The following is a 25969-nucleotide window of genomic DNA, read 5'->3' on the forward strand; positions in this document are numbered from 1 at the left end:
TTCATTAATTCTGTATGTTTTGTGTTTGTTAAAAGTGTTCGACATACGGTTACCCGCCCTCCCTTGTTGGTGCATGCTTGGATTTTGTATAAGCTGAAATATTTTTCTCTTCAAGCTATATTTCCTCCCTCTTTTCGTGTATATTTGTATAATTGTAGGTATCTGTCTCCGTTAAAACCCTTTTCTTGAGAGACTTAAACTGTAATCTTATGAGCTAAGAGGAGTTAGGGGAGAAGGGAAATTTATGAGGAGGTCATTCAAATTACATGATGAAGTAAGGCAAAGGAAAATGAGGACTATTCCCCCGAGCACATCCGCTCCGAGTAGGAAAACTGCAGGTGTAACTGGGAAGGAGTAGGCCTAAAATGACCATAGAGAAGTACTGATTATGGCTGCAAACGGATGTAAAGGCCCCTGTCTTTTGAATGTTGAGAATTGAACAGACGGTAGTCGGAACTCACTCAGACTTTTCCTCCAGTGATGACAATTTTCTTTTTCAAGATGATGATTATTCTCCACCTACCAAGAGACCAAAGAGCAGCGAGCCCCCCCAGCCACCGGCCACGGAGCCCGCCAATGCTGGGAAGCGGAAAGTGAGGGAGTTCAACTTCGGTAGGTTCTCGCTCAGATGCAGGCCCCTTTGCTTTCTTTCCTTTCACACATTTTCTTTTTCTCCTAAAACTTAGAGCCATTCGTGTGTGTGTGTGTGTGTGTGTGTATGTTTGGGGGCAGGAGAGGGGGAGATACTTTAAAATACATTACTGCCTTAGATTCTAATGTGAGGAAAACCAAGACAGTTTGAAGCAAGCTCACAGACACTGTTGAAGCATAGTGTGGGTTGACCAAAGCGTGAGACAGTGCATCCTCTAATGTTAAGTACAGGTAATAGACTTTGAATCAGTGTTTTGATGACTCAGTAATTAGGTCATTTTTCTTCGCTTTAAAACCTTCCTTATTTAAGATCTATTTTACACTTTGATTTTTCTTGTATTGTGTAACTGCCAGCAGCTAATCTAACCAAGCCCCAGGAGATGATCTGTCTTTTTGAAGGGGCTAAATAAAATATCATTGGAGCAAATTATATTTGCGATCCATATTTTGAATAGTTAGAACATTTAACTTCTACACTTTAAAAATAGCTTTTTAGTATTTTCATTTGTCATAATCATAAATGTTGGATATAAATTGGTTTTATATAGATAGTAGTAAGTTTACATGTATTTTATAGTCCTTAGCCCTCTATTTTAAGGTGCAACTGTATGTAAATACTTATTTCCACACAACTTAGGCATGCTTTAGAAGGTTTCCTGAATGATCTTGGACACCTCCTCTTTTTTGCTTCCATTTTGTACTGCTTAATTGGACTGGTCTTTTCTGACCTTCTTAGAAATTATCAGGCTAAAAAGAAGTAGGTACTCAGTGTTTTGAAAATAAACTGTATTTATTTTTCTTAAAATTTTTTATTTATTTAAGTAATCTCTATATCCCATGTGGGGCTTGAACTCACAACCCCAAGATCAAAAGAGTTGGGTGTTCTTCTGACTGAGCCACCAGGTGCCCCTCGAAAATAAACTTTAAAAACATCTCTAGTAATCTCTCATTGGCCCAATTCTAAGAAGCACAAAAAAGGGAAAGTTCTTAAGAAAGCAGTAAAGGTACATAGAGGGAGTTGGATTATTAAAAATTAGGATGGGTGCACCTGGCTGACTCGGTAAGTAGAATGTGTGACTTTTGATCTTGGTGAGGTCGTGAGTTCAAGTCTCATGTTGGGCATAGAGATTACTTAATGTAAACAAAGTTAGTATATATTATGTAGAAAATATGTCATTAAATGTTGGGTCATTGTAATACGATAGTGCCCCCAAAAAGGGATTTATTGTTTAGATGTAACTTGAACTCTCAATTTTTCAGAGAAATGGAATGCTCGAATTACTGATCTACGGAAACAAGTGGAAGAGTTGTTTGAAAGAAAATATGGTAAGTCTAAAATCAGAAATTCTTGTAATCATTTGTTGATAAGCCTTTTAACAGTGGGGTTACTTTTCATCCAATGTAGGAAAGTTCACTTCTTGCAGTGAAGTACTGGTCCCTCAGAAGGTCATGGAGAGTGTTCAAATACTAGAAACCTCGTCTCCTAGATTACTGTGACACTTCAGGAAAGTTTTCTTTCTGTGATTACCAATTAGCATTTCTTTTAACCCTTCAACATGTTCCTTTGGGAGATGAAATTGAAGATGAGCTTTTCCAGTAATTAGTCTTTCTTCATCTGCTGTGTTAAGTCCAGTATTCATCTTGTGTCCTTATTTTCTTGACAATTGGTATGTAATTGGTTAAGTTAGGTCTTAAATTCTCTTGCCCTTTTCTTTTATTATTCTGTCCTACATCTGCCTTCAGGGTAGTGATCAAAGACACAAGTACCACGTTACCACCGGTTGGTATATATTAAATGCTCAGCTAAAAACAGCAACCTTCATTGAATGATGTTTTTATTTGGAGTATTCTTAACTTTGCAATGGCCTGACAATCTGGAAAATGGGCTGATTATACCGGATTTTCGCTTGAAAATCCTATTGTTAGTGTGCTGTCCCGCATCACTGAGTTTCTCTGGGTGAAGTTCTGAAATGGTAGACTGCACTGGCATTATTTACTTTACTAAACTTGAAGTGATGGCTCCTGTACCATTTTTCATGGATGACAGCCGACCCATCTGACGATTCGGAATGAGAGTAAATTCAGTAACGAATTCAGTAACTTTTCCTTAAGGCTGTCCTAGTAGCCCTCTCTCTCCAGTGCCCATAGCGTTTTCCCTGTGGTCTTAATTGGTCCACTTCAAAGCAGAAACTCCCAGGACTTCTTCTATATTCAGCACTGTCCTGTGCTGGTAAGGTTACAGGCCCTGGGGACACAACGCCCGGCCCTTTCTCTTCATCCACTCTGAGGATCTGTTAGGAAGATTTGGTAAGATAGACAGCATAGTGTCTGTCGTAGGTGGCACATAAGTACATTGTTTAAGTGCTTTTTGTTTATACTTTTGTTATTATATACTTCTGTAGTACTGTTTATAGAGTAAAAATAATTTACTGTTAGGACAGTTTTATAAATCTCAGTGCTTCTCATAAAGGGAAACAAAGATTATGTTTTTGCTTTTGTCATGATGGTGATTTATTTCATTATTTTGCATATAAGAAAATAATATTTTCCTACTATTGTGAGATCATAAGAACAATATTCACATTTTTCAAATGGAAACCATTTTAATGGTGATAGCCTTAGGGGAAGATGTTTTCTTTGTTATGTGAATAGGATTTTCAGATGCAGTATGTCCACAAAGGATGTTGACTGTAACTCAGCGCTAGTGTGTACTGTGGTCCACTGGCAACTTCAGTGCACGTATTAATGTTTAACAAACAGACATACATAAAATACTAGTAAGGAAGGGCGGCTGTTCTGATGAAGGGGGATTCTTCTGGGAGAAGGAGGGAGCACGGGGTGGTCACAGAGTCCTTTCTGCTTTGGGGCTTTTGGGGCCTTTTTGGCCAGGTCAGTAGCTCACCTGCTATTCTTGCGGCACACCCACTAGAAAGCTTTTTCCATAGTGGTGCTGTGCTCATTAAGTGAAGTAGAGGTCTTTGGAAGAAAAGGGATAGATGTCTGTCTGCTCTGCGTCCTAGAACTTTTGTCGTCAATTGACTCAGTATCAGAAGGTTTCACTGTGGAATTTTTGATAGTATCTGTAAATGTGCCTCTGTTGTGGGGGAGCTTAAACAATGCTTTTTAAAACCTTTATATTATGAAAATTTCCAAACAAAAGTAAATGATACAGAGACCCTTTAAGTATCCATTACCCAGATTCAACAACCTTTATTTTAACATTACAGTATTTTCCCTCTTGTCCTCTCTCTCCTGTCCCATCTCTTTTTGATGCAGGCATATTCTGTTTTATTTATTATTATTTTTTAAAGATTTTATTTATGTGACAGACAGCCAGCGAGAGAGGGAACACAGCAGGGGAGTGGGAGAGGAAGAAGCAGGCTCCCAGCGGAGGAGCCCTATGTGGGACTCGATCCCAGAACGCCGGGATCACGCCCTGAGCCGAAGGCAGATGCTTAACGACTGCGCCACCCAGGCGCCCCAAGATGCAGGCATATTTTAAAACTGCAGAGTCCTAGACATCCTGTCATTTCAGCTCTAAGAAGTGCACATTTCAAAATGGGGAGTTGAGGGGCGCCTGGCTGGCTCAGTCAGCAGAGCAGGCGACTCTTGATCTCTCTGGGTTGTGAGTTCAAGCCCAACATTGGGCATAAAGCTTACTTTGCAAACAAACAGTGCAAAATTGGGAGTTGGGTGAGGGGAAAGAACCGTCTTAATCTCAGTTCCATTATCATACCTGAAAACATGACATGTAATACCCAGTGGTGTTCAGATGTACCCTGTTGTTCAGAGAATCTGACCCTTTCTAGTTTGACAAACTCACTAAGGTCTTCTCGTTATATTTGAATCTTGAGACTCCCCATGCTTTTGACCTTTTGCAGCTGCTGCATTATTTTACCTCTGGGCAGATAAACTGTAGCAGAATCTTTACAATTCAGAAAAATCTTCTGCTTCTGTTATTTTATTTAAAAAAAATCCTTTTTACACTAATGTTTATCATTGAAAAATGCTACTTGTCTTCCTGTAAATACTGTATGTATTAGCTGATATGAACTGGTATGTTTCTCTGGATCGTACGTTCTTCAGATTTCAGTAGAACGTCTAGCTGCATCTGCATTACCCCAAAATAATACATTATTTGATTGCAGATTTAGTTAGAGTGCTGGCATCGTTGGTGTTCTTTTTCTTTTAGTTCCTTTGTATTACTTTTCTTGTGATTCAGTTACAGGAAACAGAAGCAAAGATAAAGATAGAAAAGTTACAGAGCAGTGTGTATTCAGTTACTTTTGTATAAACTGTGTGGTTAATCCCTGTCAATTAATGATTTTTCCTTTCTCTTTTTATCCTTAAAGCTCAAGCTATAAAAGCCAAAGGTCCTGTGACGATCCCATACCCTCTTTTCCAGTCACACGTTGAAGATCTTTATGTAGAAGGACTTCCGGAAGGAATTCCTTTTAGAAGGCCATCTACTTACGGAATTCCTCGCCTTGAGAGGATATTACTGGCAAAGGAAAGGATTCGTTTTGTGATTAAGAAGTAAGACGCTCTTTGGACTCTTGTCTTTGTTCTTGTTTAGTGCATTGTTTTATGCTGTTGTCAAGTGTCCATTAACCTCTAGGGCTGTGTTCTAATTAAATTTGAGTTATATATTTATTTTATCTACCACATTTTAATGTGTCTCTGTGGACAGGATTTTCTTGGTCATGCCCAGACTTGGCTTTTGGAACATGAATATTTGCCCATATGTGATTGATGTATAGCTGCCCTTCTCTTGCTCCAGTTTTCTGCTGAGTCGGCTAAAGAAAGGAATAGAGTATCAGTGGATCAGTATAATATTTAAAAAAGCAATGCAGTACCAATCAGTATCTATAAACAGTGTCTTGTTGTTAGGTCTGAAAATTTTTTTAAAGATTTATTTATTTATTTTAGAGAGAGCACGGCTCTCAAGCAGACTCTGGCGCTGGGTGTGGAGCTGGACATGGGGCTCGATCTCACAACCCTGAGATCACGACCAGAGCCAAAACCAAGAGTGGGGCCCTTAACCACCTGAGCCACCCAGGCGCCCCAAATAGAGACTTTCTGACATGGAAAGGGTAGGGTAGCAGTTAGGATCTGCAGCAGGAAGGGACAAAAATCCTTGTCAGTCGGCGTCATGTAGTAAAATGCTTGCATCACAAAGAGGTCAGAGGTAGGATGATTAAAGCTGGTACGTGGGGCTCTGCTTTTATTCTTCAGATTCTTCCCTCCTTGTGCTGCTAGTTTCCTTAGACCAGTAGTGTGCTCGATGCAGTAATTCAGGCCCACAGCCAGGCAGGGTGTAGAGGAGAGACAGCAGCTACCTATGTTTGTTTCTCTTGGAAGGTGGCCTTAACTCTTCTCTGGTTAGAATTCTGTCAAGTGCTTATTCCTCAACCAGGTACAAGCATGAGAAAGATAAACCATTATGGGTTTAGACCAAGCAGTACTCGGGCCCCAAGGAGGGGCGATGGGTTTGCTTCTGCTGAAAGATACAGCTTTCATTTTCGTTTTAAGTCCTCCTATTGGGAATGAGTCTTTTTGAACTGTGTGCATATTATAACTGATTTTTAAACTTTTTTCTGACATCTCTTGAACTATAAACAGTAAAGTAAATGAAAGGAATGGAATAGGGACTCCTGGGTGGCAGAGTTGGTTAAGTTTCTGACTCTTGGTTTTGCTCTGATCGTGATCTCAGGGTCCTGAGATCAAGTCCCGCCTTGGGCTCTGCACAGAGTCTGCTTATGCTTCTCTTTCCCTCCCTCCCTCTGCCCCCTGCCACTGCACTCTCTTGCTTGCTCTCAAATAAAATAAACCTGAAAAAAAAATCAGTAGTGGAATAATAATATTATCATTTGCAGAAGTATTCAACTTCATTACTTCGGGAACACTCTGGTACTGCTGAAAAAATGGGAATTTAACAACCACTTGGATCAAAGATTACAACCAAGCATGCTTGCATCTGTATTGGTATTCAGTAAGGGAATGATAGCTTTTAAGATTTAACTAAGCATGAAAAAGACCCAAGAGGTACCTCAAGATAATAAGTGAGCTGTCCTCCACAGAGAGGAACTTGTTGCAAATAAATTTTTAGTTTCGAGATCTAGTGGCTCAGGAAATTGAATTGTCAACCAAATAGGCTTGTTCTAAAGCCCTAGCCAAGAACCATCAATAAGCATCCCCCTTCCCCCTACACATTGATTCATTAGTAAGTTTAAGAAAACTTTTGCACTGTCATTTTATTAAATTGTGCTTTTAATATTAGAGGTTTTAAATTCATTTTTTTTTTTTAAAGATTTTATTTATTTATGTGACAGAGAGACAGCCAGTGAGAGAGGGAACACAGCAGGGGAGTGGGAGAGGAAGAAGCAGGCTCCCAGCCGAGGAGCCCGATGTGGGACTCGATCCCGGAATGCCGGGATCACGCCCTGAGCCGAAGGCATACGCTTTAACGACTGCGCTACCCAGGCGCCCCTTAAATTCATTTTTAAATAACAAAATATTTAAAATATAGAATTTATTTTATAGATTTGTTATATAGAATTTTTATATATATTGGGGTACCTGGGTGGCGCAGTTGTTAGGTGTCTGCCTTCGGCTCAGGGCGTGATCCTGACGTTCCAGGATCGAGCCCCACATCAGGCTCCTCCGCTGGGAGCCTGCTTCTTCCTCTCCCACTCCCCCTGCTTTTGTTCCCTCTCTCACTGGCTGTCACTCTCTCTGTCAAATAAATAAGTAAAATCTTTAAAAAAAAAAAAAAAAAGAAAGGAATGATGGGCTATATAAGTTAGACTGTGAAAATTCTTTGATCTAGAAATCATGTTTTCTGGGCAGTTTTGTTATTACAAAATAAACATGTAATCTGTCTTACAGATGTGTTAATATTGAAATATATTTAGGATTTGTATAACCAATTTAGAGATGTGTTTAAGTGAGGTGGTTTTGAGTATAATGTAAAATTAAAGGTTCTCATTAAAAAGTTTTGTGGTTCTCTTCTTTTGGTGTTCCACTTTTATAAGATATCTTTGGATTGCAAAGTGAACGTTTTCCGTGAAGGACACATGCTCCAAGACGCACCTTATGAAACAATTTGCAGTTACCATTTGGTTTTATTACTCTCTGAAATCTCCAGAAACGAGGATTTAATTGTGCTCAAGAGTTCTGAGTGTCTCCTCTTTTTCAAACTGCCTTCATGACCGAGTATCAAATAAGTACTAGTAGTTCCTGCTTTCGCTAAGTGTTAACCTGGTAAATACGTAGTACTTTTTCTCACCTTGCAGACATGAACTTCTGAATTCAACACGTGAAGACTTACAGCTTGATAAACCAGCTTCAGGAGGTAGGTCTCCTGTCTTGTTTCTAACTGTGTGTCATAGTGGGGTCCCTGGCTGGCTCAGTTGGTAGAGCACACAACTCTTGATCTCGGGGTTGTGAGTTCAAGCCCCTCGTTGGCCATAGAGGTTACTTTTTTAAAAATGTGTCAAATCAGAACATCATATACAAGAAATACAGAATATTGAAATACTATTCTCTGCTCTCTAGAAGAATAAACTCCTGTTCTTCCTGATAATCCATTATAAATAAGTGCAGACATCACACTGCTGGGTGGACTGAGAGCTAAGGCCGCTCTACTTCTGAGACAGCAAGTCTGTTAGCCAGGCCTGCATTAGTCACCTGAGTCATCCCCTGTCATTGTCCACAGGACATAAAGGGGCTTCCTTCTCAGAGCACAGAGCCCTGGGTATCATCACTTGTTTGTGAGACGTGTTTTGGGGGAAATACATTTGTGACTTGCTCTCTTACTGCCTTTGGCTCTGGAGGGCTGCGGGTGGGGTTAGATAATACAAGTCCTATCACTTCGAGTTCGTGCGATGGAAGGCTTGCCAGCATTATCCTATCCCTAAATGTACCGTCCTGGAGCTCACCTCCAGGCTGCTGTTCGGTGCACTGAACTCTGCTGTTTCCGAGCTATGATCATGACCCTTGAGAGTACCTGTGACATTACTCCTCAGTTATTAATTTCCATTTTGTCATTGTTTCATTTGTTTTTGTTCTTTTTATTCGGTGTCAGCACTGTTTTTAAGAAACACATTCTGAAATCTTAGAAATAATCTTACAACAGGGGCGCCTGGCGACTCCTGATCTGTCAGAGTCGTGAGTTTGAGCCCCGCATTGGTGTAGAGCTTACTTAAATAAACTTAGAAAAAAAAAAATCATAATACTTAACCTAGTTTAGTACTGCCACCAATTTGAGCAAATTTGTGTGTTTGTTATTCTTACAGTGAAGGAGGAGTGGTATGCCAGAATCACTAAATTGCGAAAGATGGTAGATCAGCTTTTCTGCAAAAAATTTGGTAAGTCTGATTTCTTCCACAACCAAAGTATATTGCAGAATAAGTTTTCCACATTTTGCTTTGAGAAAGTAAATACAGTGAAATGATTCACCTCCAGTTTTCTTTTATCCCCTTTTTAAAAAAAATTCAATTAATCAACATATAATGAATTTTTAGTTTCAGAGGAAGAGTTCAGTGATTCATCAGTCTTACATAACACCCAGTGCTCATTACATCACATGCCCTGTTTAATGTCCATCCCTCACCCCCTCCATACCAGCAACCCTCTATTTGTTTCCTGTGATTAAGGGTCTCTTATAGTTTGTCTCCCTCTCTGATTCCGTCTAATTTAATTTTTCCCTCCCTTCCCTTACGATCCTATTTTGTTTCTTAAATTCCATATATGAGTGAGACCATACGATAATTGTCTTTCACTGATTGATTTATTTCGCTCAGCATGAGACCCTTTAGTTCATAAATGGCAAGATCTCAATTTTTTTGATGGCTGAGTAATATTCCATACACACACACACACACACACACACACACACCCCACCCCCCTACCCACATCTTCTTTATCCATTCATCTGTCGATAGGTGTCTGGGCTCTTTCCACAGTTTGGCTATTGTGGACGTTGCTGCTGTCAACATTGGGGCGCAGGTACCCCTTCGGTTCACTACATTTGTATCTTTGGGGGAAAGCCCCAGTAGTGAAATTACTGGTTCATAGGGCAGCTCTATTTTCAGCATCTTGGGGACCCTCCGTACTCTTTTCCAGAGTTGGCTGCACCAGCTTGCATTCCCACCAGCAGTGTAGGAGAGTTCCCCTCTCTCCACATCCTCACCAACATCTGTCATTACCTGACTTGTTCATTTCAGCTGTTCTGACCAGTGTGTCACCTCCAGTTTTCTTTCATTGGTGAATATACATATGTCAATCCTGCAGAGTTTTAGACCCATACCAGAGGAGAGAGAACCACGTAGCAGAGGCACGAGCTCTTTTCCTGAGTGACTCTGACCCAGTGTCGCTGGACAGCGCTGGGCATCTCGCAGTTGTGGAGTCCTTTGTCTCCTTCCCTGCTGTGTGCTCTCGGCAGCCAGTCCCTCCCATCTCACGTCATGAACATAGTAGATTCTCTATTTCCTGATGGCTTTTGCATTTAAGTTTCTAGTGCTGGAAACTCCCATTTGACAGCAGAACTTTTATTTTTCCCCCGCCTGTTTGGTACCTCTGCAGACTTCACATGTCCTCATTAGGATCTTTGTCACCTCTGCAACATGTTACTTTCCCCAACCATCCGGGGCACCACCCTCTCTTCCATTGTCCCAGCTAAAGCCCTGGGAGTCACCCAGGATTTCTTGATTCTCACAAGGCTTCCTGCTGGCCGGACTTTAGCCCACCCCAAATCCCTACCCTTTCCTTCTCTGCTGCTGTCTTCTCACTGTTGTCAGAGCCGGTTTTAATCACAAAGCAGCTAGGTTTTAATCTCATTAAAAACATATAATGGTGGCATGTCCCTTTTCTGTTTTCTATTCCATGGCCTCCCTTTGTTCTTGGAATAATGCCACAGTCCCTGGTCATAGCCACCCTGCCTTCTAATATCACATCATGGACTGTCCCACTGGCTCACTTCGTACCGGTTGTAATGACCATCTACTTGTCCTTGAATTTTCGAAGGTCATGCCCTCCTAGGGAGTGTTGTCCTGCTGGGACCTCAGATGTCTTTGTGCCTCTCCTTTTCATTCACATCTCAATTTAAATGTGGCCGCATCGGCCTGATCTTCACTGGGGTACTTGCCTACGGCACACCACTAAACACATCCTATCTCATCCCATTTTCGTTCCTCGAAGCACTAATGGTGCTCTTCTGCTTCCCACTACAGCACCGTAGATAACGGCTGCCAAGCTCTTGCGTGTCTTGTCTACTGCTAGAACTGCGCTTGGTGCTGGAGCGGGTACTGACCAAATACTTTCTGAATAGACCAGTGTCATGGACGTGTATGCTAACGTCGCCAGAAATCATTGAGCTTTTCAGTCAGGTAGTGTACATTGGACCTCGTTAAATTATGTCACCGAGAAGACCAGAGGATGTCCAGGAGCACCCCACCTGTCCTGCACGGGGAAGGCTGCAGCAGAGGGCAGTGTGGCTGGCTGGCACGGAGAGTCCCAGGACCACAGTGGTTCTCACTATTCTGCGAGAGAAACCATTTGAGTTTTACCATAAAAAGCCGTCTCCTGGGTGATGATTCTTATTTGCCCTGCAGTTTCCAAGCAGGGTGCATGGCCCTGGGTGTTAAAGACCTAATAAGCCAGCTCTTAGGTACATCTCAGGTGGCAGCTGCCAACTTAGGTCACTGATTATATGTTGTTTGTAGAATCCATATACTTACTGTTTACCTGTACTCTTGACCTGGGAATTGAAGACACTGGGGAGAAGTCCGAATTTTAAGTTTTTTCTCCTTAGCCCTGTCCTTGACTAGGCAATGTGAATGCAGGACCTTAGTGACAAGTTCTCTCCTTTTAGTACGTCTGGTCGGAAGTCAGCTACTGAGCAATAAACTAAAGCATCTTCCCCACTTTAAAGATCATTGTATTTCCAAGGCATTTAGTAAAATGAATCATAGTGTTGTTAGACGACCACCATAGTGTTGTTAGAGTCCAGGAGTATCTGCATGAACAGGTTTAAACTTTGCCCTCACGTGTGCTTCTGGAAGTTGAGCTTGGGAAAACAGTCGGCCAAACCTATTAGCAGCGCTGATGCTTGCCAAGCAAGCTGACTTTGGCCTCGTGGCAAGAAGAGGCTGTTGACAAGCCCATGTACTCATTCACACGAAAAGGGGCCAGTGGAAAATACTCTGGCCTGGTGTCAGAGCTAAGAAAATAGGTAGGAGCTTACGTGTTGCTACATTATAAACAGAAAAGTCTGGTTCTTTGTTTTTGCTCATGGCCTTAGGTGAGTCTAGGACTGGAGGTAGTGTAGAGAGGATTGCTGCTTTCTCTAAAGTTCCTGAAAGGGAAAGAGGAGAGCTTACATTTTCTGTAAGTGTCAAACATCCTATGTCTAGAAGATTCCACTGCTTCAGCAGAATAGTCAGTTTTAGGCCTTCGGCACCCACGGACCCCTGGGTGCCAGGTGCTGAGAGCGCAGCAGAGCAGAAGGCAGACCCAGTACACAGACGCACAGCAGAGCAGCAAGTGAATACGTAGGATACAAGCGGTGTTACGTGGTCTGGGGCCAAGAGGGGAACAGGGAGCCAGACGGATTGTTGTTTTCTCTAGAGGAAGCCTCACTGGTGACCAGCTAATGCAGTTGGCCTTCCCCTTTTCCCATAACTTCTGCTCTTCCTGTCTCCACTGCAGCAGCTGATTCTTTTTTATTTCATAGGAATTTCATTAGAATTATGACTGTATCCTTTTTTGCTATATTTCCCTGAGTGATTATTATTCTATTACATATCTTACTGTATTGTAGATTTCTGCCAGGTGTGGTGTGAAAGGCTCTACCATATTTCTTGAGGGGAGTGTCTCTTTGAACAGTCATGATCTTTATTACACTCTGTGTGGTTTTCAAATACACATTCTTTACTTACACCAAAGAGATCCAGGGACACCTCGGTGGCTCAGTTGGTTAAGCATCTGCCTTTGGCTCAGGTCATGATCCCAGAGTCCTGGTATTGAGTCCTGCATCGGGCTCCGTGCTCAGAGGGGAACCTGCTTCTCCCTCTCCCTGTCGCTCCCCCTGCTTGTGCCCTCTTTCTCTCTCTCTTTCTGACAAATAAATAAATAAAATATTTAAAAAGAGAGGGACAGAGATCCTGTACTTGGGCCCTTCAGATTTAGTGCTAATGAAATAAGAAAGAAGATAAATGGAAGGCCTCGAATCTTTCTTATTAGAGCTCTGTTCGAGTATGGTTTGAGAGCGAAGATGAGAAATTTCATTTTTACAGTTTGAAATTGTAATTCTCCACCTGTTCAAAACTAGAAAAGCAGTGCAATGCGTTCCCATGGACCCATGTTTCAGAACCAGTTATTGTTATGATTTTTCTGTGCTGTTCATCTTTTCCTCTTTCTTCCCTCGGTGGGAACGTTGTAACGCACATCACAGGCACTGCACCATTTACGTGGTGTTCACTGCGCCCCTGTGAATAGTGTGCTTTCATTTTCCTACACGAGCACCGTGTCGTCGGCACTCCTGACACAATTAGCCGTTCCTTTGTACCCACTCTTGGCTAGCCCGTCTATGAGTTTCCTCATTCATTTGAAAAGTACTTTCAGAGGTTTTGCTTTGAATCTGGGTCTAAACAACACTTGTGCATTAGCTTTGGTCAACGCGTCTTTTAATCTAAACCAGTCTCTGCTTGCTGTTTTTATTTCCCATTCCATGCATTCTTTGCAGAAGTTATTTCCTCTTAAAATGCCACACTCGTGTAAGGAACATTCATCTCATGGTTGCAACGTAAGTAAAAAATAGAGCCTGCAGTAACTTTGTGTGCCGGAGCCAGTAACGGGGTTTTCACACTCAGAGAACACAAAGCAGCAAAAGCCAGCCTCCAGATGGTTTGAAAAAGTAGTATCTAAGTTACAGTCTTCATTCTGTATGGTGGTTCTCTTATCCTCTTCTTTCTTCCCGAAGATACTGAAAATTCTCTTATAGGACCTTAGAGCTATTAAGATGGTCTTCAAATCCAGAAACTTCCCTCCACCAGAAGTTACCTCTTGATCACGGGCCATTCATACTTGCCTTTGCTGTGCTGAGTCTGTTTCCATAGTTAGTGTGTATGTATCCAGAGTTTACTTTGCTTTTCAAAAAGTTGACGACCACCTTGCTTTGGATTGTACTAAACTGATTTCAGCAGAAGCTTAATCTTCGGAATTGCCTTTCCTTTGTAAAGCTGAAGCCTTGGGGAGCACGGAGGCCAAGGCTGTACCTTACCAGAAATTTGAGGCGCATCCTAATGACCTCTACGTTGAAGGACTACCTGAAAACATTCCTTTTAGAAGTCCCTCATGGTATGGCATCCCAAGGCTGGAGAAGATCATCCAAGTGGGCAATCGAATTAAATTTGTTATTAAAAGGTAAGATTATAATCTCTAGAAACACTCGTAATGCTGTTCTTAAAAGATTAATTTCATGCACGTGCGTCTTTTGTTCCCCTCTCAGTTGGACTTACTCTACCTATTTAAAATTAAGTTGTATTACAGTTAGGTTCATTTATTGAGCAAATGTTTATTTAGAATCAGGTACCAGATGGACAAAACTGGGTCCGAAAGGAACCCTGTCTTGGGAGGCTTATTATAGAGATAAATGCAATAAGGTGTTACAGGGTGCTTTGGGGGAGAAGGTGAGGGTGGCAGGTAGATGGGTCAGCTGTGCATAGAGCAGTGGAAAGGGGCTTCAAATACAGGAAATAGTAAAAGTAGAGGAGGGTGGGGCGGCTGGGTGGCTCAGTCATTAAGCGTCTGCCTTTGGCCCAGGGCGTGATCCCAGGCTCCACTGGGAGCCTGCTTCTTCCTCTCCCACTCCCCCTGCTTGTGTTCCCTCTCTCTCTGGCTGTCTCTCTGTCAAATAAATAAATAAAATCTTAAAAAAAAAAAAAAAGTAGAGGAGGGAAGTGTCACATAACTGCACCATTCAGTGTGGAAGGAAGGAGTGATGATGTCCTGTGGGTGTGGGAAGCCAAGCAGACGTGGGCATGTGGAAGAAGGCCTTCTTCGGTCCTCTGTACTATCATGGAGTAATTAAAAGGTTTAAGGCCAGTTCCTCTTAAAAGAATTTGGAGGGATGCCTGGCTGGCTCAGTGGTATGGCGTGCAACTCTTGATTTCGGGTTTGCGAGTTCAAGCCCCATGTTGGGTGTAGAGCTTACTTTAAATAATCATCATCATAATAATAATAATTCGGAGTTGCATTTTAAAAGGATTCTTCTGGCTGGAGTTTGAAGGATAGCAGAATGGGTGATTTGGGGGCAGGGGGAGCGTGCGGAGGCCTGGCTTTCGTACAGAAGGGTGCAGTAGGGGTGGAGTGTGTAGCTCTGGCTTAGTCATTGGGGCTTGTGCATTTGTATGGTCACTGGGTCTCACCGTATAAGGGACAACATGGCTAGATATTTCTGGTTGTATTGTGGTGGAGGTCATCTGAGGTTTTAGAAACAATTGAACTGATTTGGGTGAAATGGCGACTGTTTCGCACAGTTGAGCTTCAGATGCCTTTGAGGACATACAGGTCCGAACCTGAATCTGTGAAAATCGCTATTTTCAAAATAATCGAGTCCTCCAACTGACTTTTCCCCCCCTGGAAATGGAGTGGGAATGAACCATAGTGGACATCACTGACAGTGCACAGCGGTGTGGGGACGGCCTCTGAGGCATTTGTGTGTGCTGTTACTCACCTCACTCATGTTTTTACAGACCAGAACTTCTGACCCACAGTACTGCTGAAGTCACTCAGCCAAGAACGAATACACCAGGTAAGATAGTCGTGAATTCCTTTGTAAGAGCTCAGATCAGTGTTTTTCAGGTTTTTGACAATCTTTTAAAGTGATGGAGCTCATCTTTTCTCCCTTTCCCCCCAAAATCATATGTGGACACTCAATACAGTCACTCCTTCATTTATCAGTACACACCCAGCTAGTTTTGGGAAAGCTCAGGCTTTGAATTTAGATCAGTGGTTTCAGTAGAAATAGAATGTGTGTCACAAATGCAAGCCACGTGTTATTTTTAATATTCTGGTAGCCAGATCTGTTTCAGCCTGTATCAAACACATGATGAGGTAAAACTCTGGTGCATGTGCTACACTTGGAATACATCTCACGTCAACGAAGCCCGTTTCATGTGTCCAGTTGCCACGTGTGGCTGATGTGGCAGACCATGCAGATTGAGACCATAATCTTTATTCCCATGGCCCCTGTTCTTTTAATGACAAACATTGCAGTTCCAGCAGCTGCACTGACCTCATAGCCCAGTAGAACTGGGAGGTCTCAGTCTGAGTTGTGTGAATGAATGGTTTTATTTTCTTCATCTGAACTATAAGTCTGCCTTTATTTCTTTGTTATCTTTTTGTTTACCATGTGTAGTGTCAGAAAAAGTGACCACAGCCTGCATATCTTCTACAGCATTACAGACTTCTGTTGCCAAGAGCTAGGGGGCGTTTCTGAATTCACGCAGTTAATTGTTCTTACAAATACTGCGGCAAAATGGTATACAAGATGTCTGTTCTAAATACTGATCCTTAGCACTGAGGGTACCTGTGGGCAGCCATCAAAGGTCAGCCAGGATGCTGGAGAGATTGTAAAATCATTTGTTTTTAGTGGCATGCAAAGTGGTTGAGAAATACCATGCAAGGGAGACAGAATTCTCCTGTGCCAGGAATCCTGCTGGGGAGACTGTATGATCAGTGAGCATCAGAAACCACACAGCGACCTCCTCAGCGTGCTTTTGATTTAGGCAAAGAAACAGAGTATTGGTGAAGAATGGAAGATTGGGGATGACCTAGACTTTGCTGAGGGAAGTAATGGAAAGAGAAATATTCCCGAAGGTAGAACTGGGTTAACCTGGATTAGTGTGACTGTGATGAAAGTCTCTGTTCGAGTCTTCATTTCTCAAGAGAGACGGCAAATTCAAGTTTGTGATTAATGTGATCTCTGCTTAATCATTCTGATAGTGACTGCAAACGTGAGAATGGTAGATTGAGGGATCCCATTGTCAGCCGTACTTGATCTGTTGTCCGCTAGCATAGATACCTGAAAAGCCTGTCATCGAACATAGTCTCAGTGCTCTGAATCATTAACGATACTTGGCCTTCCACCATTCCTAGGAGACCTTGGCAAGAATTAAAGTTGTCATTCTTCATTCCCGCAAAAACGTTTATCTGGTCTGCCAATAAACCAGACATTCGTTTTTCGCTGGGCCAATTCAAGTCAGGCTGCAGCGTGACGAAAGGTCTACTTAATTCTTGGCATGACATGAGATTCAATAAAAGTTGTATGCTTAAACACAGGGGGGGCACTTTGCCGTCAGTTTTGTAACATACACGTATGTCACATGTGAGAAAGTTCTAGAGTTAACCGGACGATTGAGCTTTGAAGGGGCAGAACAGGGAGGGTGACTTGATTCCTAGGAGGAGGAGCACAGAGATCTTCACGGCAGAGGAGGCGTAGGGTAAGGCAGAAACTGGACAAGTGAACAGAAGCTCTTGATCTTGGAGAAGGGGAGTCTCAATGTTTCTACAGTTAAAAATTTTGGTTTGTACCAGACTTCCTTCCTCTGGCTGAACAGTTGAGCCACACCATATGAAACCCTTTAGAAGTTAACTTTTCTTTTAAAGGAAGAGTTTTAAAGTACTCCTGTAGTAAAAAATAGTGTGTTACGAGACTTTTAGCAGTATTTCCAGAGCTTTCCCATCATTTCCCACCACCTCTGTCCGCAGACACAGATGACTTCTACCCTGGATGCGATCCTTGTGCTCTACTCCACCCTCTTTCTCTTGCTCGCTCACTCTCTCCTCTCTTTTGTCTGGCCCGTCCCGTTATCCTCCATTGCTTCTCTCCATCCACAGCTCCACCGAACAAGCCCTGAGTGTCTGTTAAGTCAATGACATCCTACAGGTCTTCTGCAGTGGCTCCTTTTCCCTTTATTTACAAGGGGATGGTTGTCCTGTGAATAAGGGGAAGAAAGTAAGCCAGAATATAGATGTGAGTGGTGTCAAGTCACATCTCCATAATCTCTTTAACGTGTTATCTCTCCCGTGTATTTCTGTGATTAGTGAAGTCGGCTTTCTGTGGACCTCTAGCCGCACGTCGGTTCCATAAGACAAGGCATGCCTGTACAGAAAGCAGACACAGTCGAAGCTGTTCTGTGAAGCTGGCATGGGATGCCCAGGCCCTTACACACCGCGCCTGCCTTCCCTGACAGGAGCCTGTGGTGCTCCCCAAGGAGGAGCTCATTTAGAGCATTCTTATGAACAAGTTCTTTATTTACAGTGCGGACTGAAATTTGAATTGTCTTCCTCAAGTTCTGATGTTTGACAGGTGCAGGGAATCCTCCTTCTCCTTAAGACCCAGGGGTTTTGTTTCCTAACAAGATCAGGTTCGGAGCATCACTGGAATGTACCCCTGAAGCTGAGGCAGTGTTGTGCGTCAGCCACCTGCCAGCTCTGACGCTTCTAAAGCAGCATCACCGCGAGGAACGACCTCCAACCTAATTTTGTGTCAGCACCAAGAAGGAACATTGTTAATTAACATTTATTTTTGTTTTCTAGTCAAAGAAGACTGGAATGTCAGAATTACCAAGCTACGAAAGCAAGTGGAAGAGATTTTTAATTTGAAATTTGGTAAGTAAAACCCAGTGATTATGTCTTAGTTTAGAAACCTAAATGAAAGGCAGTGTTCTGAATGAATTACAGCACTTCAGGGCCTACGGAAGGAAGGTCCCAGAAACTGGCTTTTCGTTTATTTCTGCTACTAAATTTGCTGCTTTACCTGAGCAAGTTTCTTTATTTCTCTCAGATTTGGTTTTCTGGTATGTGCAAACGGGAGAGGAAGGGAGGAGTTGGGGGAAGGCTCAGTCCCACTGTCTGCACTTCGAATCTGGCTAACACCGCACGTACAGCAAATAGGTTTCATCGTTTGTTTCAACGTAGATTTGTTGACAGCGGTTTCCTGGAGCGCTGTCTTGAGGAGGATTCTGAGGAGATTCAGCAAGAGTGTTTCAGTTGATTGGGTGTGTCTGTCATGGAGAAGGAAGTAAGGAGTGGGAGTGATAGCAGTATCCCCGGGGCCTTCCCATCCATCATTATCAAAAGGTGTTCACGTTTTGTTTCGGATCCAGAATCTTCCATCTCTGCCTCTGATCTAACTTTGATGAGTTCCACTTGGGTGCACCATATGCAGTTTGTATCTGTCAACAGCAGACTTACCTCTTCGGTGTGCCATGGCCCATAGTTCATTTCTGCCCAGAGCACAAAGACCATTTTGACTAATAATGAAACTATCCTTTCGATTTGTTGAAGTGTTGAAATGTTCTTTTTCCAAGTAATTATTTTTTAGGCCCATTCTTCAGGTTTGCACAATATAGTACACAAAATGCTTCCAATAATTGAGTGGAGACTCCCCTTTAAAAAAAAAATACTGAGTGGCGATTGCTAGATGATAGGGAATCTTTGCATAACACATTTGAGAATGCCCGGATGTTAGCTCAACTTACTGTGGTGATAATTTTGCAGTTTGTATAAATACCAAATCATTATGCCGTACACCTGAAACTAGTGTAATGTTATATGTCAGCTATACCTCAGTAAAATGAAACATTTTTAAAAAGCATACAGACAAAAATAAAAGAATGTCTGTAACATTTTACCTTCCATACGTTATGTTCTCTTAACTTGCAGCTCAAGCTCTTGGACTCACAGAGGCAGTAAAAGTTCCGTACCCTGTGTTTGAATCAAACCCCGAGTTCCTTTATGTAGAAGGCTTGCCAGAAGGAATTCCCTTCCGAAGCCCAACCTGGTTCGGAATCCCCCGACTTGAAAGGATTGTCCGTGGGAGTAATAAAATCAAGTTTGTTGTTAAAAAGTAAGTTCGATTTGCCATACAGTCATTTCTGGAATCAAGACAGTAAAGTTCTATTTCCATTTGAAGTTTTTCCTAGCTGCGGGCGACGGCTAAGGCTTTGGAGTCGCGGTGGGAAAGCGCAGCTCTGAGCTGCAGCTCTGGCAGAGCCCTTGCCTTGGCTCGTCCTTGAACCCGTATAGATTTTCTGTTTCCGTACAAGGAGAAGGGTGACCCCTGCCTCGCAGGGGCGGTGTTCCACTTGGTCACAGACGCTCTGCTGCCCCCGAGCACTCCTCAGTACTTGAGTGGGGGGTGAAGACATGGATCCGCATCTGCGCCAGTGTTCCTGAGGCAGCTCGTGGGCAGCTGAGTGTCCGTGCCTGTGTTTCTTCCTTACACGCCTGCAGGCTGTCTGTACTTGCAGGGAGCTAAGCTGGTGTCCGTTAATCTTCATTTCATGGAAGAAGTCATTTACTCTTCACAAAATCATGTAGCAGTTCATGGTGGGAGGGACAAGTGAGGGATGTTTTTGTCCATGATGACAGAGTGCATTGTCGCATTACAGGATGATGGCCTTTATAAAAATCACTGGTCGTGATAATGTTTACTAGCTGTGAAGACCCGTAGTGTGCTGGCTATTGTAATGTTTCCTGGTTTTCTCTCTAGACCTGAACTAGTTGTTTCCTACCTGCCTCCTGGAATGGCTAGTAAAATAAACACTAAAGGTAAGAGATGATATATACTCTGTTAACACTTCCGTGCAGTCAGACGTTCTTTATCGACATTACCTGAATCACACGGAATCATGTGCTAGGGTCTTTGGGGGGCTTTCGGTTTGTTTCTTTGCTTTTTAAGGTATTCTGTGTGATGGACCCTCCTCCCCCTTTAAAAACATTTCATTGAAAATTTTGTGCTTGCAATCCTCCGTTCGTGTTTCCATAGCTTTGTTGAGACTCGGGTGGAGGATTATATTACCAGTTTAATTCTTCAGGTTTTCTTGAAAAGATCCAAACTGTATGAATTTTAATACTCCGCTTTCATAAAGCGTCCCCTTCTGGGTGTTTCCCCCTCAATATACAGAGGTGCTCATGTGCTTATTTTATAGCCTTGCAGTCGCCAAAAAGACCACGGAGCCCTGGGAGTAATTCAAAAGTTCCTGAAATTGAGGTCACTGTGGAAGGTAAGGCCACTCTGGGGCAGGTTTCCGATGAGTCTCCAGTTCAGTGATTAATTACATCCATCAGTTCTTCAGTTTACTGTTCGTTTTTATGCAAGTGAATTTTTAACAAAACTGGGCTTATGCATGAAGACCTACCTGTGATAAAGCTAACTTTCTGAATCTTTCTGATTGCAATGTTCACAATGGTCTACATGGTGTTCCTAGAGCACATCGTAATCTGCTTTGCAAGAAGATCCCTAAAATGCTTTTATTTCCTGCTAACAAAGTAAGGCTACGGAGAGGAACACATGGGATTCTTTTCTCTCCTTTTCTTTTTCTTCTTCTTCTTCTTTTTTTTTTTTTTCTGAGGTGGGGGCACGGAGGGAGAAAGAGAATCCCAGGCTCCATGCCCAGTGTGGAGCCCAGTGCCAGGCTCAGTCTGAAATTGAGTCAGGCATTTAACGGACTGAGCCACCCAGGTACCCCTCCTATTCTTTCCAGTAAAGAGTTGAGGGGTAATTTAAGCAGCAGTACCTTGGGTTACACTAGTTCCTGCTACATCCTCAGCTTAACACCTTCTCTATTCCCATGGGACTGTGGGAGTCTCATCTTTTAAGGTTCATGGTATTAAAGTACTTCACACAATATAGGTAGGTCTCAGCCTGTTGTTGGTATGGCTATCACCTTCTGTCTCTTCGCTTAATGCAAAGAGAAGGAATAACTACATTAGGATAATTCTTTGTTGTCACATAACCTCAAGTGTTGTGTTAATGGTTTGTAGTACTGACACTAAATGGAACCTTAGCTCCCTTTTAGTTATCTTGGGGGCAGCTGGCTGGCTCAGTTAGTAGAGCATGCAGCTCTTTGTGTGTGTGTGTGTGTGTGTGTGTGTGTGTGTGTGTTGTTGTTGTTGTTGTTGTTGTTGTTTTAAATGTAGGCTCCACATCCAGTATGGGGTTTGAACTCAAAATCCTGAGATCAAGACCTGAGCTGAGATCAAGATGTGGACGCTTAATCAACTGAGCCAGCCTAACACCCCCCCTTTTGGGGGGTGCAAGGGAGAGAGAGAATCTTGAACAGGCTCCATGCCCAGTGCAGATCCTGATGTGGAACCCGATCTCACAACTCTGAGAGCAGGCTGACTCGTGATCTCGGTCATGAGTTCAAGCCCCATGTTGGGTGTGGAGCCTACTTAAATAAATATAAGTAAACTCTTGGTTATCAATTAGATGCTAGGAAAATAGAGAAACGAAGAGTTAACGTAACACATTAATGTGATTAGGTCTATATTAGTATGGTTACCAGGTAGAAATTAGGATTGTATTCTGTTGTAAACAACTGTGATTTTACAAGGGGAGATGCCTGTTTTTCTTACATAAAAGAAATTCTGAAGGTAGGTTACCCTTTAGTAGCTCAGAAGTTATGAGACTGACTTCTGGGTTTCCTCCTGTCCTTTCTTTCATGGATACAAGAAGAATGATTGAGTTCCGGGTTCAGGTATACACACAAGGCAAGACATGGAGGGGATGGAGTATCCCACCTGCCTGGACCCATTGTCCGCAAAAGCAAGAAGCCGTTCTAGAATTCCCTAGCAGATTGATTCTTAGGTCTCTTGGTTGGGAGGGGAGAATTTAAAACAAAATAATGCACAGGCTCTGGTACTAACGTGTTTGGATTTTTAAGTCTGGGCTCCATCGTTTAGGCAAATTACTTAAAAGCTCTGCTTCAGTTAGTGCATCGGTAAAGCAGTAATAAGAATGATACTTAACTCCTGTGCTGTTTCATAAACTGAGGTGTAATTCACGTATAAAATTCACCATTTTATTTTTTTAAATTCACTGTTTAAAATACACAATTCGGTAGTTTTTAGTATATTCATAAGGTTGTGCAACCTTCAGGGCAGTCGAACTCCAGAACCTTTTCATCACCCAGAAAAAAAAACCCCATACCTGTAGTAGTTGCTCCCTGTCTCCCCGTCCCTGCAGCCCCTGGGAACCGCTCATCTACTTTTTTGTCTCCAGATAAGCCTATTTTTGACATTTCACATAAGTGGAATGACACAGTGAGTGACCCTTTGTGACTGGCTTCTTTCATTTGGCGGAATGTTTTCCAGGTTCATCTGTGTTGTAGCTTGTCCCAGTACTGCAGTCCTTCCCCTCCGTCCACCTTCAAGATTTGTGGTTAAATGTACATAACAAAGATCGGCCCTTCTAACGGTCTGCAGTTTTTAACTGTACAGTTCTGTGCATGAAGTGCGTTCACAGTGGGACCGTCACCACCGTCACCACCATCGATCTCCTGAACTTTGTCCTCTGCCCCTGTCAGCAGTGAATCCCTTCATTTAAGTAACTGCTACGCCATTCTCCACCACAGCCACACATTCGACATTCCCATCAGCAGTGCACCAAGTGTTCGTGTTTCTCTACGTACTGGCCACCGCTTTCTATTTTGTTTCTTATTTTTTAAAGATTGCATTTATTTATTTGAGAGAGCAAGAGAGCTTGAGCAGAGGGGGAGGGGGAGGAGTGAAGAGAGAGGGATGAGCAGACTCCCCGCTGATGCTGGGGCTCGATCCCAGGACCCCAAGATCTTGACCTGAGCTGAAGTCAGACGCTTAAGAGACTGAGCCACCCAGGTGCCCCTTCTGTTTCTTATTTTTCAGATGGTATCCATCCTAATGGGTGTCCGTTTCTCTTTCTAGGTGACTAATATTCCATTGGGTGGATATACCACATTTTGTTTCTCCATTTATCAGATGGACATTGGGGATGTGTCTGGTTTGGGGTGTTACGAATAATGCTACTATGAACATTCATATAGAAGTTTTTGTATGGGGGCGCCTGGGTAGCGCAGTCGTTAAAGCGTCTGCCTTCGGCTCAGGGCGTGATCCCGGCGTTCCGGGATCGAGTCCCACATCGGGCTCCTCCGCTAGGAGCCTGCTTCTTCCTCTCTCACTCGCCTGCTGTGTTCCCTCTCTCGCTGGCTGTCTCTCTGTCACATAAATAAATAAAATCTTTAAAAAAAAAAAAAAAAAGAAGTTTTTGTATGGACAGAGATTTTTAATCTCTGTTTATTTTTTGAGGGTTTGATTATTAAATACAAATGAATGTGTTAACTAGAATTATCTCGTGTAAATGCTGATACTTTTCTTGCTTTGCAGTAGAATCAGCAAGGGAGACGAGATAGGAATGGGATGCTCTTTAGGTTGGTTAATAAACCTGTTGTTTAGAAACCCATTGTTTCGGGACGCCTGTGTGGCTCAGTGGGAACTGGGATCCAGCCCTGCATTGGGCTCCCTGCTTGGAGGGGAGCCTGCCTCTCCCTCTGCCTGCTGCTCCCCCTGCTTGTGTTCTCTGTCTCGCTCTCTGACAAATAAATAAAATCTTATTAAAAAAACAACCCATTGTTTCTAAATTGAAAGAAATACCATGTAAGTACTAGACCCTCACTTAGCACACTTTATACTTTTGGTTTCTAATTCAGAAGGAGAGGGCTAAGGTTGGTGATGGCTTGGTGAAAAATGGTATTGACCTGCCTTCAGATTAACAGAGAATAGGTTTATATTACGTTCCCCGTGCCGTAGAGGTCCGTGTCCCATAGTAGCTTTCTGTTGTTTCACCAAGTCTATAAATGAACTTAAGTAATATTCATTAAAATACCATAAAATAGTTGTTAGTATTTTAAGGTGATGTATGTAGTAAAAGCTGTGTCCATGTCCAGGAACTTTCTGGCAGTTTCGTGATGGGGGAAGGTATTTTGCTTGCACCGTACGGATACTGTTTTAAATGATACAGCACGCTTGTTTGGAATTCTTTTACTTTAAAAAATAAATGTATTACGTATCATTTATACACAGTAAAATGTGCCCAGTGCGATTGTACAGTTTGAGTTTTGAAAAGTGTTGGTGCCGCCACGTTAAGTCAATTTTTGGAACATCTCCATCACCCTGCCCTGAGCCCCGCGCGCTGCAGCGGCCGGTCCTCCCAGCCAGGCCGAAAGCAGCCCTTGGTCTGCTTTTTGTCGCCATAGAGTGCTTTTGCTTGTTGTGGAATTTCGTATCAGTGGAGTCCCGCTGGCTCTACTCTTCATGGCTGCCTTCTTTTTCTCAACATAATGCCTTTTGATTTACACTCGGGGCACATTTCAGTGTCCTCTTTCTATCGCGGGCGGGGTATTCCTCCATGGTGTGGCTTCACCACATTTTGTTTATACATTTGTCAGCGGACATTTGGGTTTGTTTCCAGCCTTGTCTAAAAACGATACTGAGAACATTTGTGTACAAAGTGCGGCATATGTTCTTCTCCTCTTGAGGAGGGATTCAGGAGCGGAATCGTGGAGCCTTTCACATTCTGCGAGACGGCCGAACAGTTCTCCGAAGTGCTTTTGTCATTTTACACTCCTGCCGGGAGGGGATGCGTTCCAGTTGCCACCTATCTTCTCGGTCCTCGGCATTGTCACTGTTTTAAATTTAGCTTTTCCAGTGGGCGTGTGGCGCTGTTTCACTTAACTATAAACCCCAGTGCTGCTTTATTAATGTCGAATAAGAACTGGATATTTCAATCACATCCGTTGTGTCTGCTGTTCCCCAGTTCCTTCCTGTCTCACCCTGTTACTATCGAAGGCTCGCTTCATGAGCGTGGAGCCTAAGCAGAGGTGTACGCTGGCTGACCTTAGGAGCCTGCTGCCGGGCGGCGGTGATGGGATGGACCGATCACCTCTTCGGGGTTGTACCCGCCAGCCAGCCCAGGCTGCTAGAGACAGCTAGCCCTCGGACACTTGGCTTTTGTCACTATGCCGTGTTAAGGAAGCTGTTGTTTTTATTCAGGAGTTTTGAAATAATTAAAGAGTAGAATGTTGGATCTTGACATTTTATTTCATTTTATTTTATTTGAGAGAGAGCATGCATGTGCTGGGTATGGGAGAGAGAATCTCCAGCAGACCCCCGCTAAGAGCAGGGCCTGATGCAAGGCTTCATCCTAGGACCCTGAGATCATGACCTGAGCCGAAATCAAGAGTCGGACGCTTAACCAACTGAGCCACCCAGGCGCCTTGAAAGCCCAGAGTCTATACAAAATTTTCTGCAAATTGGGAAATTCGGAGTTCGAAGATGTATCTTTAGAATGTTGGTTATTTTCCCAAAAAATCTGAAGAAATTTAATTTCTTCTTCTTTTTTCTTTTTTTAAGATTTTATTTATTTATTTGACAGAGAGAGAGGCAGCGAGAGAGGGAACACAAGCAGGGGGAGTGGGAGAGGGAGAAGCAG

General features: G+C 42.9%; 1 protein-coding gene across 6 annotated transcripts in view; it reads left to right on the top strand.

Moving 5' to 3' along the window:
• GTF2I (general transcription factor IIi) overlaps nt 1-25969 on the top strand; it is a 98457-nt gene that overhangs the window by 61273 nt on the left and 11215 nt on the right. For all 6 annotated transcript variants that reach the window (XM_040634968.1, XM_040634971.1, XM_040634969.1 and 3 more), the window contains 11 exons: nt 502-612; nt 1912-1977; nt 5004-5187; nt 7947-8005; nt 8949-9020; nt 13893-14076; nt 15408-15466; nt 18256-18327; nt 19384-19567; nt 20213-20271; nt 20652-20726. In XM_040634968.1, coding sequence (XP_040490902.1) covers nt 502-612; nt 1912-1977; nt 5004-5187; nt 7947-8005; nt 8949-9020; nt 13893-14076; nt 15408-15466; nt 18256-18327; nt 19384-19567; nt 20213-20271; nt 20652-20726 — 1125 coding nt within the window. The remainder of the gene's footprint in view (nt 1-501; nt 613-1911; nt 1978-5003; nt 5188-7946; nt 8006-8948; nt 9021-13892; nt 14077-15407; nt 15467-18255; nt 18328-19383; nt 19568-20212; nt 20272-20651; nt 20727-25969) is intronic.

Source organism: Ursus maritimus, unplaced genomic scaffold (genome assembly GCF_017311325.1).
Source record: "Ursus maritimus isolate PB19 unplaced genomic scaffold, ASM1731132v1 scaffold_2, whole genome shotgun sequence".
NCBI classification, from domain to species: Eukaryota; Metazoa; Chordata; class Mammalia; order Carnivora; family Ursidae; genus Ursus; species Ursus maritimus.